This window comes from Anabas testudineus, chromosome 9 (assembly GCF_900324465.2).
Source record: "Anabas testudineus chromosome 9, fAnaTes1.2, whole genome shotgun sequence".
NCBI classification, from domain to species: Eukaryota; Metazoa; Chordata; class Actinopteri; order Anabantiformes; family Anabantidae; genus Anabas; species Anabas testudineus.
Window position 1 is genome coordinate 17050201 of NC_046618.1, and position 18210 is coordinate 17068410.

An 18210-nucleotide genomic window follows, 5' to 3' on the forward strand; every position below is an offset into this window, starting at 1 on the left:
CCTGTTGACGTGTCACCATGGAAACGGGGCACCGCCGGGGTTTCGTCGGTGTTTGTGCGTTTTTCAGAGAAGACTCGTCTAATACTGTCAACAGCACCGTATGTCAGTGATTTAACGTTAGCTGTGATCTAAGCGGAACCTGAAGATGTCGGAAATATTGTGCAGGTGGCTGAACCAGGAGCTCCGGCTGTCAAAGTTGGTTGGTACGTGTGACTATAAGTACAGCCATCTAACCTAGCTCAGCTGCTAGCTGTTAGCTTATATAGCTAACGTTAGCTAAATATTTAAACTATTTAAAGTTAACTCGGATATATATATATATTTTTTTTTTTTACCGATAGCAGTTTTTAAGTTTTAAAGACAGATTTAAAGTTATTACAGACAGATTATATGCTATGTTATTGGCACCCTAACTAACTTTATTTAAATAGCTAGCTGGTAAACCAGCTAAACAATTATCTTAATCTTCGTTCATGGTTATGCAACATTGTTGTACTGAAACTATTAAAACACATCAGTTATCCACACTGTTACACTGGGTGACGCTTTTCTTCATAACAAAAAACAAATAATTTCAGAGATAAAAATCTATCCATCTATCGTAACTACCTTTTGACCTCTTCTTAAAAAAATGTTTATCATTAAGGATGACAAATTATATACAATGGAGATATATAGCACTGAGAAATAAGTTCAAATCAGGTCTTGGATTCACAGACCTATAATGGGATTTGTTGTCCTACACAAAAATACAGAAAATCTCTGGTCTTATTCTTTCATATATAAAAAGCATGAATGTAAAAAACATGTTTTACATGTTCATTAACATGTGCTTGTTGAAAATGTAACTTATTGTGTAGCTAAATAATTGTGTGTTCATTTGCACAGAACCAAAGACCTTTGCCAAGGATTTCTCCAGTGGTTACCTAATTGGGGAAGTTCTGCATAAATATCAGTTGCAGAACGATTTCAGTATGTTCATGAAGAAAGAGTAAGTTGACCTCCTACCCCCCTCCTCTCTAGTTATTTCTCTGTGCTACTCTGTGTATTGTTGCTGAAAAATAACAAAATGTTGCCTAATTCTCCAGCTCATTTGAAATGTTCATAATTGTTCATGTTAATTGCTCCTTTTCTCATAGAACCTCCATCTCAAGACTGAATAACTTTACCCGCCTTGAGCCTACTCTCCAGTTACTGGGGATCTCCTTCAACATAAATACAGCACAGGAACTGATGCAGGAGAAGCAAGGTGTTGCCACGCGCCTCCTTTACCAACTGTATGTCTCGCTTGAAAAGAAAAAGAGAGTTGAAATCAGCAGGACAATGTTGGAAATGATGCAGCCTGTGGCCAATGCAGGCCTGCACAAAAAGGAACTTGACATTTACTCTGATGTAAGGGGGTTTGTATAAATTTACTGTATGTGTGTAGTATGTAGTAGGGATTATGGGCCACATCCTTTGGGCAATAGCATGTTTTGATTTGTAAAAATACTGTATACCAAAGCAGTCTTGCAATGTACCAGTAGGAAGTATGGTAAGTCTTTTAGTTGTCCTCATTTTTCTGTTAGTCTTACATGAATGTAACTTAAGCATCTTATTCTTAGGTATCTTACTCTATTTCTTTTTATACAGCGACTGCATCAGGTGGTAAGACGTGACGCAGAGCTGAAACTGCAGAAAATTTCCCAGCACTATGAGGAGAAAGGCTTGCAATTGAGCGCCAGGTCTGTTGTAACCCATCCCATCCAGCAAAAGAGACAAATCATCCAGAAAGAGAAGAGAGTGAGGAATATTGGAAAGGTACTGGAGATCATGGAGACCAAAGTACATAATTGTGACACTTCACCCCTAAACCAGCCTTTAATCTGTGGCTCCTTTACTGCAGGAGAACTTGTGTTGATAATGTTGAACATGGGGAACTATGTATGTTGCAGCTGCGGTTGGGTCGGCGAAAGAACACTGGCATCATGCCTTTCAACCAGGCCACTGTTATCCAGGTGCCCAAGCCACCTTCCTACACTTCGCAGTTTAGCCTAAAAAAGAGATTGCAGCAGCAGCAGCAACGCAGACAACAACAGGCACAGGTGTGTAAGATATTGATGTGATAATTAGTAATCCACACAGGGAATTCATTTTTGGATTGCTGACAAAGGGTGAGCTATAGAGTGGTTTCCACAGATGTTCTGCAGACCAGTGCTTGCTGACAGTGAACCTTAAGTCTGCAGTAATTATACAACTATAGAAATCCTGCCTCAAAAACCTTGTGTTTGTTGTATAACAGATGTTCACAAGACTTCTCAAAAACTGTAGCTTGTTATTACCTAGCATCTTTCATTGTTTACAGAGGAGGAATTCTTTGTAAGTTTTCTTTCTCTGCCAAGGTTTTCCTTGGGGTTTTCCAGATATGCTATTATTTATTTGGCAGATGCTTTAATCCAAAGCGTGAATTGTAACTAATGATCTTCTGTTTCTAATACTATTACTAAGATATTTGTCATGCCATTATTGATTAAATTTTTGACAATACATTCATGCACATATCATAACATTGAAAAGGTTCTATTTGTCTTTCATTGCAATTTCTGTTCATTTTGTTAATGCAGAAAGTTCAGACTGAAATATCCCAGTTTGAGACAAGCAGGAAAAAGCTTTATCTTACCTCTGGTTTGACTTCCTCTTCAAGGTGAGCAAAAAGTGAACATTAACTAAATTTGTATTCTATTTGCTTTATAAATAAATTGTATTTGTGTTATAAATAAATTCTGGTTTTAACTTGTTTGATTGCAGTGGCCTGTCCTTCCCTGGCGATTCCCCACTTATTGGCAGTAGCCTGGACTGTGAGGTTCCTGGAAGTGGAACAAAGCTGATATTACAATCCAATAGCAAGTATATACAGGAGATCCGACAGAGGCTGGAAGAGAATGCTATAGCTCATGAGCAGAGAAGGAAAAGACGAGATAGGTTCCTGTTGGAGCAGCTCAAGGCCCATGAAGCCCAAGAGGTTAAACTCCTCTCATTGAGAAATGTTAATATATATTATGTAATGCTAAGAGAAATAAATGCCCAATTTGGAGACATCAGAATACCTTCAATATAGTCTGTTCCTGTGCCAGAACAATCTTTCTCTGGTCATTTATATCTAGTCATACATCCATTTGGTTTTGTAGACCATAAGGAAAATATCTCCCAAATAAACCTTGCATATTGTGTTTTCTTTGACCTCAAGCAGTGTGTTGTTTGACATTCAGAATTTTAATCAAAAATCATCTACTGATCAGCCACCTCTGTCTCAACCTGCAGGAAGCACAGCGTGAGGAGCAGCTGGTGAAGCGTCTTACACGTCAGACTCAGCAGGAGCAGCGCTTGGCAGCTCAGCTCCTCCAGATTCGTATGCAGAAGGAGGTGATCTGGGAAAATCGTCTGTTCAGGGAGCAGCAGTACCAGCAAAGGAGAGACAGAGACTTTCGGGAAGCTCTGGAGAAAGAGGCGGTGAGATAGGATGTATAAGGGAAAAGAATAATCCTCTTTATTGTCACTTTGTATTAGGCTGTATTAGTGATAATATAAGTGGTGTCATAGGTTGAGAGTGGAAGGGCTGGGTTGTTGTAGTTTGCAAAGGATGGTATATGGCTTATTAAACAGAAGAGAGAGTGGGACAGTACTTGTTAAACTAAGATTATATGAATCTTAACATAAACTATGTGCTCATCTGTTAAATCTTTCCAGTGGTCTGACAGATTTAGTTTAATGACGGCACGATGGCCATGGATTAATAAGGTGTCAGTGTTAATTATACAGTATGTTGTAGTGGTCTGGTGTCATAGGGCGAGATAAGAAGGGCTGGGAATACATATTTACGCTGTAATGGCGCAATATTGATGTTCTGTCTATTGGAAAACTAAGAAGCTGAATTCATTGTTACTTACTGTATAATATCAACTTTGATAATGAAATTTGAAAAAAAAAAAAGACAGAATATTTTGAATTTTGTTACCTTGTACAGTGCCTATAAAAAGTATTCACTCCCTTGGATGTTTCATCCTTTTATTGACATTATATCAGTCACGGTCAATAAAAGTTGACGACTTTGACAAAAGAATTCAGAAAAATGTCATTAAAGTCAAAGTGAAGACAGGTTTCTACAAAGTAATGTCAATTAAATAAAAATATGTAAGGTGAAATCAGTGTTTGCATTAATATTCACCCCCTTTAAAATGACTGACCTAATCCAACAGAGGTTATATATAGAGATATTTATACAATTAGTGACATGGGGATCACTTGAGTGCAGTGAATGTGTCTCAAGTGATTTCAGTATAAAGAAACTTGTGTCTGGAAGGTCCAGTCACTGGTTAATCAGTATTCCTGGCTAGCATTACACTATGAAGACAGAAGAACACTCCCAGCAACTCAGAGAACAGGTCATTGAAAAGCAAAAGTCAAGGGATGGATACAAAAAAATCTCCAAGGCACTGAACATCCCCCGGAGTTCAGTGAAATCCCTTTTCAAGAAATGGAAGGAATATGGCACATGTCTAAATCTGCCTAGAACAGGCCATCTACACAAACTGAGAAGGAGACTAGTGAGAGAAGACACTAACACACCGATGAGTACTCTGAGAGAGATACAAGTTTCAACAACTGACTTAAGAGAAACTGTACATACAACTGTTGCCCGGGTTCTTCTCCAGTCAAAACTTTCTGGGAGAGTGGCAAGGGGAAGCCACTGTTGAAGAAAACTCATGTTAAATCACAACTTAAATTCACCATTAGGGATTTAAAAAGACTCCATAGTCAAGTGGAAGAGGGTTCTTTGGTCTGATTTGACCAAAATGGTGCTTTTTGTCCATCAGACAAGACGCTATGTTTGGTGCACACCAAACACTGCACGTCACCACAAACACACCATCCCCACTGTGGCAAAAAAAATTCCAGTGTCCAGATGTGCAAGCCTAATTGAGACCTATCCACACAGACTTCATGCTGTGATTGCAGCCAAAGGTGCATCTACTAAATACTGACCTGAAGGGGGTGAATATTAATGCAAACTCTGATTTTATCTTGCATATTTGGATTTAATGGGCATTATTTTGTAGAAACCTGCTTTCACTTTGACATTAATGAGGTATTTTTCTGAATTTGTTTGTCAAATTTGCCAACTTTTATTGACCATGATTGAGTTATAATAACAATAAAAGGATGAAACATCCAAGGGGGCGAATACTTTTTATAGGCACTGTACAAGCTAATAAAATTCAAAATATTCTGTCTTTTTTTTTTCAAATTTCAATATCAGCAATCTATTGATTAGAAAAACTGAATAAAAAATTTGTAAATCTGTCAATCGAACATGTTTAATGTTTGTGAATCACTTTAAACAGTGGTAATTAGTGAGAGAATCTATGTTATGCCTTATCTACTCATTCCATGTTTCTGACCGGCATCTGGTACAGGCTTTGGCTCAGCAGGCTAAGTTGGAACATGCTGAAGAGATCAGAAAGGAGCTTGAGTTCTTAAACAGGAGTGCTGCTGAGCGAGGTCTGATCAGATACCAGAAGCACTTTAAGTTCTGCAAGGACATTTTGGAGCAGATAGTGGACTTGGCCACCAAGGTTGGAGAATATCGACTTCTCACTGGGTAGGATGTTACACTATTGCTTTGAATTATGCTGTAGAAAAATAAATATGGTATTTGGGCAGAAGACCTCCAAACAGAGCTCTTGGTCATTCAGTTAATGAATATTTGGAAATTCCGATTTGGCCAATTAATGAAATAAGGAATAGGATTGAGCGAGTGATAGGTCGTCTCTAATGTCTGTAAACTGTATTTATTTATTTGTGGTTAAAGTAAGTTCACATTGAAACAGAAACACCCTATTGCATAATAGACATTTTGTTCATTTTTACACTTGAAACTGGCATTTTCTTCTTTAAAAAGTTGATTAAAAGAAGAACAACTGGAAAGTAACCTGGTCAAATATGCCCTTTAAGTATTGGTGTGTTTCTATCTTTATCATTGTTTTTTTTTTTTCTATGAGACAACATTAATGGGATTTTACAATTATAGTGAAAAGAGAAATCTGACTAGAGACTGAAATATTTAATGTTATATTCTATGAAAATTTAAGCATTGCAGTGCAGTGCTAATACAGATGAAAGTCAAAAACCTGTGAAAAAATTACTAATATTTAAAAACATTCTTGTACAACTGACCGATGGTCAAATAAAATCAGGCGATATCAACATCCTGTCTTCTTTTTCTCATATTCTAATAAATCAATTCCAAATCAATTTCATTCATTTGCAGTGCCATACATTCCTGCCCAGTATAAAATACAGTCTATCCTGCTACCCTAGCAGCTACATTCACATTATTTTTATTCAATGCTCATCTGATGAAACATTTTTTGAAACACAGTTACCTTTAATCCTTTTCAGGCTTAGTCAAAGACAAATTCATTTTTAATGCATTTGCAAGACATCAAAAACTGCTCTTATTAAGCTTAGTTTTGTAATTTTTTCTGCTGTCATGTGCAGTCTGATTCCAGGCAAGCAGATGAGAGAATGGAAGGAATTGCTGTTCAGTGGTCTTCCTTTATATGAGCCCATAAAGGGCCAGCAGCCCTCTATTGAGTTCTCTACCCCACTAGATCCTGTAGAGCGTGAGAAGCAGGAGATACTCAACAACCAGGACTATGATGAATACACTGTGAGTTTAAGACGTGAGTGAAGAGTTTTTCAAAAATGTTAATACATGGGTGTTAGTCCACTCACTTGCATGTGATTTTCAAATGAATGCAAAGTTCACTATCAGCATGATTTATGATTAGATGTAAACTAGGGCAGCCGAAATAGCTACATATTCTGACAATGAAAACTGAATGAAAAAATGTGCTTGCATAGATGTCACAAACTATCTAAATGCTGAAGAGCATCTTTGTCTCAGCCATGTGTTGTGTTTGTTAGAGCATGGTAGGTGAGTGGGTATGGCCAGAGGAAGCAGGGGCCACCAATTTGACTCCAGCCAACAACGACATTCTTGGACATGTTGTCCTGCGACTGAGGAACATTGTTCATCCACCTGTCATGGAACCCTCCACACCTTCATTTCCTCACTTTACCCTTAAGGCCTGTGTCCTGGGCAAATTTTGCTCTGGCAAGACCACCTGTCTGACCAAGATTGCTGAAGGCATGCTATCCAAACATGTGCAAGCACACACAAACACCATGTCACACCATTTAAAAAAATATTTATTGTAATATAGACATATATGAATAAGATTGTAGAGCTTATTTGTTGCTCAGTTTTTGTGTCATTTTCTACTTTAGCCCACGGAATCTATGTTTTATCAGTTGACACACTGATTAAGGAGGCGTTGAATGCTTACCAGAACGGAGAGGAGGTTAGTCAAATGTAATAACAGTATTGTATTTATTAGTAATATTCTTTCATATTTAATCTAGACACACAATCATGCTACCGATCTCACCAGTTTATTAGTGTAGACAGATTAACCTGTCTACACACTACCTTGAAAGATCCACGCAGTTCTTAAAAAAACCAAATTTACAGGTCACAGAGGAGCAAGTAAAGAAAGCCAGTGATGAACTGTTCACATCTTCCACATCATTGAAATTTGGTGGGTTACTGATTTATTTTTTGTTCTGTCCCCCTATACACTGTACAAGTGTGTGATAAAATGCATAGCATTACAGTTGGTTGTTTGATGTGATATGCCATTCACAATTCCGTTGTTTTCCAGAATCTGACACTCATGAGGAGAGCAGAGACCAAAAAATAATAGTAAGTACTGTTTGTGCGGTGTGTTCAATTTATATCACAAACAAACCTGATTAAAATTAACTTTCCTTGCACACAAAATAATGACTTTTGGCAGAAGGAATAAGTTTGATATTTAGTAATAATTATTTTTTGCAGAATTTATGTCTATGTATTTTAACTCTTTCCTGCTTTCCTACTTAAATGTGTTAATTTTTTAGCTCTCTACTCGGGCCATGCAGGGAGCAGCTGTAGAAGAACAGCTGAGAAAAGGCAATACCATCCCTAATGAGCTATTAATGGACATTATAGTGGATGCTATCAGGTAAGCATATAATCTGCATTGCATTTAAATAATTATATAATAATTTAAATAAATCTTTACCATTTTGTTAATATTTTTGCATGCAATTAATTTTACATTGTCAAAATTACATATATGATTTTACTTTTATATAAATGTGGATAAATTATACAAACAACACAGTATTTGTTGCACCCTTAATAGGCAAGTTCCAGCTCAGTCAGGTTGGATCCTGGATGGCTTTCCAGCAGATATCACCCAGGCCTACCTGCTAGAGAAAGCTTTGGGTGGGTCTGTAGACATAGGGAATGACGGTAAAAAAAACAAGAGGATAAACCTTGCTGCTGATCCTAATCAACCTAAACCTCCACCACCCCCTACTCCTGTATTGGACCTGGCCCTGTTGCTGGATATCCCTGATGAGTCTGTGGTCCAGCGTGCATACAGTCACATAGGTAGTGTTTCAATGCTTTGAATCTGTGTGCACCCAAACATTATGTGTTAGAGGTTTGTGTAAGTATTAATAGAAAAGCCAAATGTAAATTGTATTTTTGTATGTGCTTCTCTCATTCTGACAACTGGTGCAGAGACACATACTGCTGCTGATACAACTTCCCCTCCCATAGACCAGAACTTGTATCTGGCACAGATTCCACACAGGTAAAAAAAAAAAAAAGGCAAATCAAATAAGAAGTTGAATCATGTATCAGTGTGTTTCTAATATGGAACTTCTTTTCACCCTTAAGGATCACAGCTTTTCAGGATGCCTGGCCAAAACTAGAGAAATGGTTTGGTGGAAAGCAAAATATTTTGGTCCACGTCGATGCCACTGTAGACAAAGAGGAGCTTTACAACAAAGTGGAAGCTACCCTCCAGCAACTGTTGCTAAAAGGACAGGAAGGTTACTAGTCTTTTTTGTATTAAGTGAATATTAGTAGACTCAAAATCTAGGTTAAAATATGTTTTTTATCTAATCAAACTCTAAGGATAAAATTATGTTCTATATGATATGTAGTAGACAATATGTCTTCAATGAAAGAAAGACTATTTACTCACAATATTCTTATGTATTCCCCTGTCAGCTCTTGCCCCTCCTCCTGTTGAAGTTATGTTGGGCAGTTGCAAAGATTCAGATATCTCTGCTTCAGCCACACCTCCACCTATAGACCTACCTCCAACTCCTGCTGACAGAGACCCTGTCCCCTCAGAGTCCAATTCCAGCCTCAAGGAGGAAAGAGGCCAAAGTGTGATGTCACTTTCCAAATCCAACACACAATCCTCCAAAGGTAATTTGATCAGTAGTCTATAGATTTCACCATTCCATTATTTGAAATAACATTTAACAAAAACAACATAAGCAAATTCCCATCCCTGTCCAAAGGAAAAAAAAAACAAGTAGTGACAACTGTTGAGCCTTAGACCATTTGTAACATGTTGGTGAGATAAACCTCGAAAAAATGTATTCTAAATGATATGATCACATCACAAAACATCTTTGGTAGTGTTACATTGACTTTGACATGTATAGCTCATAACTGTAGCTTAGTTTATAAAATAAAGGGGATCTTGTCATTTAGGTAGATCAAACAAATACAATGGAGAAAATCATACTTCCCCAGTTACTTGTATCACATTTCAAGTCTGCATTCATGTATAAAGGGGCCCCGATTCTTTTTTAAACGGGAACTGCAATACACCTTACATATTGTTCCTTCAGTTCAAATGATTAGATTATTATTATTAATGGACTAGCACTCAATAAAGTGATTAATTATGTTGAAGATAATATTTATCCTTTTGTATTTTTCCTTTGGATTTTTAATAGCACCCTCTAGGAAGGCATCAGCGTATTCAGTGACCTATGAAGACTCTCAGAGAGTCCCCAAGAATCCACCTGAATCTGTCTTTCCCTGCCCAGGTTCATCCAGCTGGGTCTATGTGGATGAACCCCTTCCACCCGTGAGCTATTACTTCTATTCATGGTTAAAAGTGCACTCCTAATCTCTTTGATCTTTTACAAATTTAATTCCTCCACACTATACCAAACCACGCTCTACCTTCTTATGATCCACGCATGATTCTTCCATGCTACATGCTTTGTTAATCTCTTCCCTTCTCCTTCTCTGTCTCAGGAGATCCCAGAGTACTTATGCTCATACTGGGACACAGTATGTGATTCTTATGTGAACAACATCAAGACAGTAATGCAGCAACTGCGTTCACAACACACTGTTATTAACCATCATCTATTCAACATCAGGTATTCTGCCAAACCTATGAAGTAGTGTGAGAATGAACACAGATGAACACATAACGAATCTTTTGAGTAACGGAAACAATTTCTGCCAATTTTATTTTAGATTTTAGTAGGATAAGATGCATTATGCTCTTGTATTATTAAATCCTTTTACGGATTAAATATACAATTTGTGATTATAGAAATGTATTTAAAAATGATAAATATTGCCAGTTAATATTATGGATTACTACATAATTATAATTATTGGTCTTTACAACTGTAGAGAGGAGTTCAAGCATTATCTGGGGCGTCCAAACTTGAAGCAGGAGTTAGTGTCTCAGTGGCAGAAGGACTTCAACAGCATATCAGATGATATGAGAGAAGATGAGGATACCAAAGCAGAGCTGCACCTGAGACTGGACGTAAGAAAAATCTGTCAGCGTATATGTTCTTAATCCCATCGTGAGAATTGTGTACCAACAGCAGAAACATAAAATTAGTAAATATATCTAGATGTTCTGATATGTATATAGGAACTGCGTGAACGCTTATGGGACATCAGTGATAAGCGTAAGGAGCAGGACGAGCAAGAGAGGACTGCTCTTATAGGTAATGGCTGGTTGGAGGACCACATTGCTATCCTTATCAACCACCATTCCACACTTATTCAGGTAACGTTTCAATTTTTGCATAACTAAAAAGCTGAAAAATACTGTTAGGTCATGTATATTCACTATGGCTCATGAGAGGAAATCCATTGGACAAGAAGCAAACTAGCCATCTGGACACAAGCTGTAGTGTGATCCTCTTCTTTTGTGGGCATCTGTGATAAGTTAGTAAAAGCAATTGTCCATAAACCACAGAGTCTGTGAACTTGATCTTGGTTATTCCTCAACACAAGATAGTTGAACCCAAGTTGCAAATTATAGTGTAACTCACTTTGGAGAAAAGTCACTGCTAAATGGCTAAATATAATGCTAAGTTGCTAAAGAAGGTATAATGTAATTTAGTTAATTTCAGGAACATCAGTAAAAAACTATAAAATATATCAAATATATCGAATATATTTATATCATATTTAAAAAACACATATATATGTATATATAAAACAATCATCTCAGATTGTTTATGTTTTTTAGGTGGAGTTGGATCGTTTCCAGGAGACGCTCTGTATTCTCAAGGTCTACTATTCTAGCATGTACAAACAGGTGTTGCCTGAGCCACCTTTTAACTTTAGCTCCATCACTCTTCTAAACACTCAAGAAATGAAGGATCAGGATGAGAGGCAAGAGGAAAACTATTAATAACAATGTAGCAATGTTAATACAATATAATACACTGAAATAATAAAACTATTGAAAAAATTATTTTGTTCCACCAGCACTGAACCAGTGGACACATGTGTGAGTGGTCAGATCGATGATGGAGAGGACAAAAGGAAAGCTAAACTGTAAGCACCATCATGCACAGTGCTTCCTTTTCCACAGTGTGTTTTCTAAATGAAATGGATGTTGTCATTTCCTTGTAGCCTAAATGCTCCTGAGCACATACAACGCATACTTACATAAACAATGTCCTCCTCTTCTCCAGAAGTCCGCTACACCCCAGACATCCTGACTCCTCTGGAGGGGTCCCTAAGACGAAAGACCAGGTTCAAGCAGAACCTGTTAAGGTCATTCCTGTCTTTGTTTGAGATCCTTAATTTCACTTTGATTTTTTAGTCTTTCTCAAAATAAACCTATTCAAATTTCATGGTTTTCTACATTCATCTGTAGAAACATTATCTGATCTTGATCTAAGTCAAGAATATTAAAAAATATAAAATAATAACACAAAAAAATTTCTGATCTTTCATATCTTTACTGAGAACAACCGTAAAACCTCATAGTGGTAGTGGAAAAAGTATGTGATCCCTTAGAATTAATTACTTCCCCCCCCCTGGTGCCTGGTGCTTCCCGTAGCTGTTGATCAGACCTGCACATTGTTCAGGAGGAATTTTAGCCCATCCTTTCAGAACAGTTTTAGCTCTGTCCTATTTTGTCGATGTCTCATGTGTATGGCTCTATTGAAGTCATTCTATAGTGTCTCTATTGGGTTGACGACTGGGCTCTGACTTGACCACTCCAAAAGGCGGATTTTTCAAAAGCAATTCTGTTGTGTGTTTTGTGTCGTTGTCCTGTGGCATTACCCAACTTCTACAGAGTTTCAGCCGATGTACAAACATTCTGACATTATTCTGAAGATTTTTTTGATACGCTTGGGTATTCATCTTCCCCTCAATCGCTGGCCAGGCCCTGTGGCATCATAGCAGGCCCAAATCATGATGTTTCCTCTGAATTATTTTGTGTTAATACTTTAGGCACATTATATTTGTTATTACTCTTAACTTCGATGAAGATCACATCAAACGTTATGACAAATTATGACAGTTTACATACCTTTTTTTGACACTCTTTGTGTATCTTACTGTTACATTTTCAGGTTGTCAAGTTTTAGCTGTTTTGTGAATTTGTATCTTAAAACAATCATAACTGGTTTTATATTGATCTTAAGTAAGAGTCTAGTAAGAGATACTAAACTTAACATTTTTATTGTTTACTCTAGCTACCCCATGAGAAACTGATTTTTGACTATGAGGAGGCAGTCAGAACCATCAATAAATTGGTAAGGCATTAACATTAAATATATATATATGTATAGATAGATAGATACATAGATAGATAGATATCTCATGTTTGTATGATAAATGTGTATAGGTGTCAGAAGTCCAACAGGGGGAGACAAAGGAGCAGAAGGAAAAGGACAAGGCTATTATCAAAACCCCAGAAGCCAGAAACAAAATACATAAAGAATATGCAGCTGCACTGGATCACGAGGGTATGCATACACACACAAAAAAATTAAGTGGTATATATTTATCATATTTATTTTTTGCTTTATTTTGTGTATGTATATATACAGTTATGCACATACTTTAGATGCATGTGTATACCTGGTTAATAAGGTTACATCCTCTGTATGCATGTGTTTGATGTCCAGAAAATGCAGCCAAGGTGCGCATTGCGTTGGTCAAAGGCCATGGTCTTGTGAGGGTGCAATCCCTGCAAAACAAAGCAGAACAGACCTTTAGCAACATGGAAAAGTGGTTAGAGGCACACTATCTTGCAGAAATGAAGAGGTATGGTATAGTATAATTGTGGGTTCTTGTGTGGTATGATATGGGCCATGTGTGCATATAGAGTGGCATGAATGTGAACGAAGAAGCACTGCTGCTCCTGATTCAATAGTGTTATTTTTGACCAGTGTGAAATAAATGCTATCATCTCAAAATGCTATGTTTATGTACACAATGTGAGTCTTGAAAACATTAGGACTAGTGTGTTATTGTATTTCTTTAACTAAAGATCATATATACAAATTAATGACGGCACTTTAGGTGCTCATGAAGTTCATACTTGTTAGTCTCTGAGAGTACCTGCACATTTACCTCATCAGAGGTTTTTGTCATTATTTATATATAGAATGTGTATATGTGTGTAGCACATATATTTATATAGTTTATATTTTATGTTTGTCTGTCTCCTTGTTTATAGTATTGACCAATTTTCAGAAGTGGTTCGCCACCACATAGAAGCTGGTGCTAAGCTACAGAATGAGCTGGTGTTGGTATGAAGTGACCTATATTGTTTGGTTTTTTTTTATTAGTAGTAGAAACATTGGTAGATTTTTTTAATTTCTACTTTAAATAGGTATAGTGTGGTTTCTTACTAGTTCCAGGAACGTAGAATGTAGAAATCTTTTCATGCAGAGTGTGACACAGTACTTCATGGTTTCATCATATATTCTCTTCCCAGGAATGTACTGACTTCTACCTGAATGGAGATTGCCGAATGGTGGCTAGTCCGATTCCCCCTCCGCGTCCACCTCCTCATGAGAAACCCACACATTCAACACCAACCATCACTCAGCTAGAGTCACTCCACCAACAGTTGTGCCATGTTGCTCCTTCCGGTGCATACACAGGAGACAAATGATGGTGTGCTTTGATTTGTTAGTTGTCTATTCAGCTAGACAAGCTTTCTTTTGTCACTTTCAGGTCTCATGTCTAGTTCTGAGTTCTTCAAGTTGCTCAGGGATTTCACCTCTGTAAGCATGGGCACAAACACCTTGCCTGAGCCCTGGATCAACAAGAACGAAACACAGGTACTGTGCAGGTACAAGTATTCCACGGACACAAAAAAGTCTGAGTGCTCCTCAGTTTATAGCACCAGTGAATATAATAATAATTACAAACATGAAGTTACAAAATGTTTGCACCATCACCATAATGCCAGTTACTTTCTTTGTCTTAACAATATAAAAAAAACACATTAAACAAGTTTGTCCTTTCCTCTCCTGTTCCCAGCTGATGGAGATTGTGTCTATGCTAACGGACCAGTATGAACTGATAGATTGGCGTCGGTTTCTGCTGAGTGCTGCCCTCCCGTGGCCATTTCCTTCCTTAACGGAGCTGCTGCATGTCCTACAACGTTTCAAGGCTGAAGATAATAGCAACACAGGCTATATCAGTAAAGAACAGTATCTACAGGTAAGTCTCTGCTGTAGACTGATCACATTGAGTCCTTTGAATTCATGAGACACTTGTATCTATAAGATATGTCCACTCACACCTTCCATTGACCTCTCTTGCTGTAATCAGTGATACATGCATTATACACTACACTACATGTGTAACACATGTAACATACAAACTGTAGCTCTCTGAACATGAAGAGAAATATTTAAATAGTTCTTTTTGCTTCCTTTCTCACCAGACAGAGTTGTGGTTTTCCAGTGAGGGTGTACAGCCTGTACCTGAGGACCCCTCTGAGCCTCTACCCTATGACCGTTTGGCTAACTTACGCAAGGTAATTTCCAGTACCTGAAGACTTAATCCAAAGTTGTACATTTTTCCTGAAATGGGAGACTCGATTGGCCATATAACACAAACAACATTGCGTACTATTTGTATAGTTTTTATTTTAAATTGTTACTGTGAAGTAAGGTTTTGGCTATCTGCAGTGACACCTTAATGTAAAAGAAATGTATCTAGCATTGAGTCCTTTCATATTCCTGCACCAACGTCAGGGTTTCTACCCCAAGATTTATTGTGTACAATTATAGGTAATTATGTTATTTGTTAAGTCCCTTTTGTTGACCCACTCTGTATGTAGATATAAATGTCTCAAATTAAAGAAAAGTCTTATTTTTGGGTGATTACACACTAATGAAAACATATATCTGAATACTATCTTCCACTTATGCCAATAGATTTTTCTAAATCTTACACACTGTACCTTTAGCCTAAACATAAACTCAGAGAAGATGCAGTCAGCACAATGTAGTCCATGTCAAGAGGTGAAAGTGTTTTGTCTAAATTAACTGTACTACAAGTGCTGAATAAAAATAACCTCACTGGAACAATTGTCTGTATTTTTCCTTTCTAGTTCTTTTTCCAGTTGTTTGCAGATCACTCTATCTCATCTCCTCAACTGGACTATGTGTCCATGCTACAGTACTTTGCAGCTGATGCTAACCCCAGACAGGGCTTCATCAGAGCACTTAGTGTAGTAATTGGACAGCATCTCAAGCACTCCTCGCCAGACCAGCTTGTTATGGTGAGTAAATTAAGGAACAAAGAAAAGTGAATTGAATTTAGAAGCAGTTAGTTATATTATGTTAATAATATATATATATTGTTAAAAAAGAATTGTTTCATAATTTTCTTTCACCAAGTGGCATTATATTACGCAGGGCCAACAGTGATTTTAGCATGTGTCAGGTTTTTCTAGTGGTTACTACCTTGTTTTGAAAAGAAATTTGATAGTGCTTCTCTACAAACTATGTGTTGTTTATACAGAAGCAAGAAAAGTAAATGAACTCTTTACAGTTTCGTAGTTTTCTGCATAATTTGCTCATAAAATGTGAGCTGATCTTCAAAGTCGCATATATAAACACAATATTTCTATACAGATAACACACCAACAGTCACTATCTATGATTTCTTAATTGATTGAGTTATTGATTAATGGAATATTTCCACTAGTTGGACCAATGAAAGATCATGACACTTTGTTTTTTATCACCTAAGGAATAATATGTTTGTTGATATTTGTGACTCTGGTGAAAATCAGATTACAATTCATGACAGATTTATGTGGAAAACCAAGAAAGGACAATACACTTACTATTTCCTACCAATGTATAGTCTATGCCTAGTATAGAAGTGGCTACAGAGCTCAGCTCCTCAGAACTTGATGGAGAGTACAAGGAAGGAGAGACTCTGTGTGCATCAAGTGGGTCAGTAGAAGAGAAGGAAGTGTCTGTGCCCGCTCTTGTTGCTGTCATCTGCCACAAAGCCACCAAGATGAAAGATGGATTTCCCCTTCCCCCAGGTTGCGTGAGTCAGGAGGAGCACACTGAGGTACTTAAATTTAACTTAGCATAACTTGTAAGATTCCAGGTTATTAAAGATGTCACTTTTAATTTAATGATTCTGTGGCTTAGCAGAATACGTAATGCTTAAAGATTATATTTCTTAGCATAATTAATAACCCTATTATTTAAATGAAAATCCCTCATCTCTTCTGGCTTTTAGCACCTGGTGCATATATTCAGAGAGTTGGGCTACAACCCTGAAGACTCCGTTCCCTTCTCAATACTCTCTCAGCATCCTTTCATCCAAGGCTTGATGGAGACCTCAAGACAATATCAACTTGTAGTAAGTCTCTGTGTAGATTCATCCGTAGGAGGCTTAGATCGTGTTAAGTGTATGTTTGACACGCTTCCCACAAAGAGTACATGTTATTTGAGGGGTCACATGAGTTCCCCTGAGACCTGAGCTGAAAATTGAAGCTTTGTGACCTTAAATCGTACTTGCGACTAGGGGTTAGGGTTTACAGTTATGTAGCATATTATAAAGGGATTTTTTGACATTTGGGAAAGACTGTTTGTTCACAGTCAGACATATAAATATTAGCAAACACTAGAGATAATTTTTGGAATTGAACTTAAAATCATTCCTTGTTAAACTACGTTGTAATAGGGATCAAAGAGCCTTATCCGGTCTAGTCGAATCTGGATATTTCTCAAAGATCTGCCTTACTGCTTTTAGACCTAATTGAACTAGGTTAGGATTACGGCTAGAAGGGGAGCGGATGTTAGGGATAGGACCAAAAGAAATGGTAGAAAATATAATGTATTTATCATCTAGATATTCCATGTGCGCATTAATTGCATCACTACTTATTTTCAGCTTATATACATACATGAGGATTTACCTCCATCTTTCATCTCTCTCTCCGTCCCCATCATTTATGTCCTTTCCCCTCAGAACATTCATACGTTGCTACTGACTCATCAGGATGAAGGAGAGGCTAAAGGATCAACGGCTTGACAGTTTTGAAAGCATGAGACATCCAGTATACATCACACGTGTAGTACATACAGTTGGCTGTGTGACGAAGAACTCTTTCAGGATGCTTGTAGTTTTTGTGGGATTTGACATTTCTGCTGTCAGCTGTATTGCCTATTTCAGTATTGAATAAATACATTTCCAACCCTAGCTTGTTTCTGCATGTAGAATGTATGTGAATGCTGTAACTGATGGATAGTGAAATGACAAATGGCCATGGCAAATAACAGCAACTTATGGTTGGTATCCTGCACAGTGGAAATGGAAGTCACTTAAGGCCCGTTTCACTGATGCAGCCATGGTATCATACCTGTTGGACCTGGCACTTCTTCTCTCTCTGGGGTTACTTGGGCTTGTACTGCTCTGTTGGACTCTCTGAAGGAACAAGAATGACGGGTAAATACAAAAAAAGTCAATAACAGCATTTGAGGGAC

At 37.4% G+C, this 18210-nt stretch overlaps 1 protein-coding gene across 2 annotated transcripts; it reads left to right on the forward strand.

Moving 5' to 3' along the window:
• Positions 1–32: 32 nt before the first annotated feature.
• spef2 (sperm flagellar 2) lies at positions 33–17918 on the forward strand. 2 transcript variants are annotated; one of them, XM_026342274.1, is made up of 38 exons: positions 33–203; positions 889–991; positions 1140–1392; positions 1633–1800; positions 1935–2084; positions 2604–2683; positions 2788–3001; positions 3301–3489; positions 5454–5638; positions 6538–6709; positions 6967–7189; positions 7330–7403; positions 7574–7640; positions 7764–7804; positions 8002–8105; positions 8289–8539; positions 8672–8744; positions 8831–8985; positions 9167–9370; positions 9910–10043; positions 10217–10344; positions 10607–10745; positions 10857–10994; positions 11463–11608; positions 11705–11773; positions 11914–11995; positions 12928–12987; positions 13080–13200; positions 13363–13501; positions 13917–13989; positions 14178–14334; positions 14420–14526; positions 14729–14911; positions 15138–15230; positions 15810–15980; positions 16571–16786; positions 16961–17083; positions 17696–17918. In XM_026342274.1, exons 1-38 carry the CDS (start codon positions 146–148, stop codon positions 17756–17758), a joined length of 5106 nt encoding a protein of 1701 aa, XP_026198059.1. In that variant the 5' UTR covers positions 33–145; the 3' UTR covers positions 17759–17918. The 2 variants fall into 2 exon arrangements, with proteins under 2 accessions (XP_026198059.1, XP_026198060.1); XM_026342275.1 differs by lacking the exons at positions 14729–14911; positions 15138–15230; positions 15810–15980; ... (1 more) ...; positions 16961–17083; positions 17696–17918 and having other exon boundaries at positions 14178–14311; positions 14420–14483.
• The last annotated feature ends 292 nt before the right edge of the window (positions 17919–18210 follow it).

Excerpts from the sequence above, each read along its gene's own strand:
- spef2 (XM_026342274.1), top strand. The coding sequence starts at position 146 with ATGTCGGAAATATTGTGCAGGTGGCTGAACCAGGAGCTCCGGCTGTCA. Across the intron at positions 5,639-6,537 it reads GAATATCGACTTCTCACTGG|TCTGATTCCAGGCAAGCAGA; the intron begins GTAGGATGTTAC and ends TGTCATGTGCAG. Across the intron at positions 10,995-11,462 it reads ACCATTCCACACTTATTCAG|GTGGAGTTGGATCGTTTCCA; the intron begins GTAACGTTTCAA and ends TATGTTTTTTAG.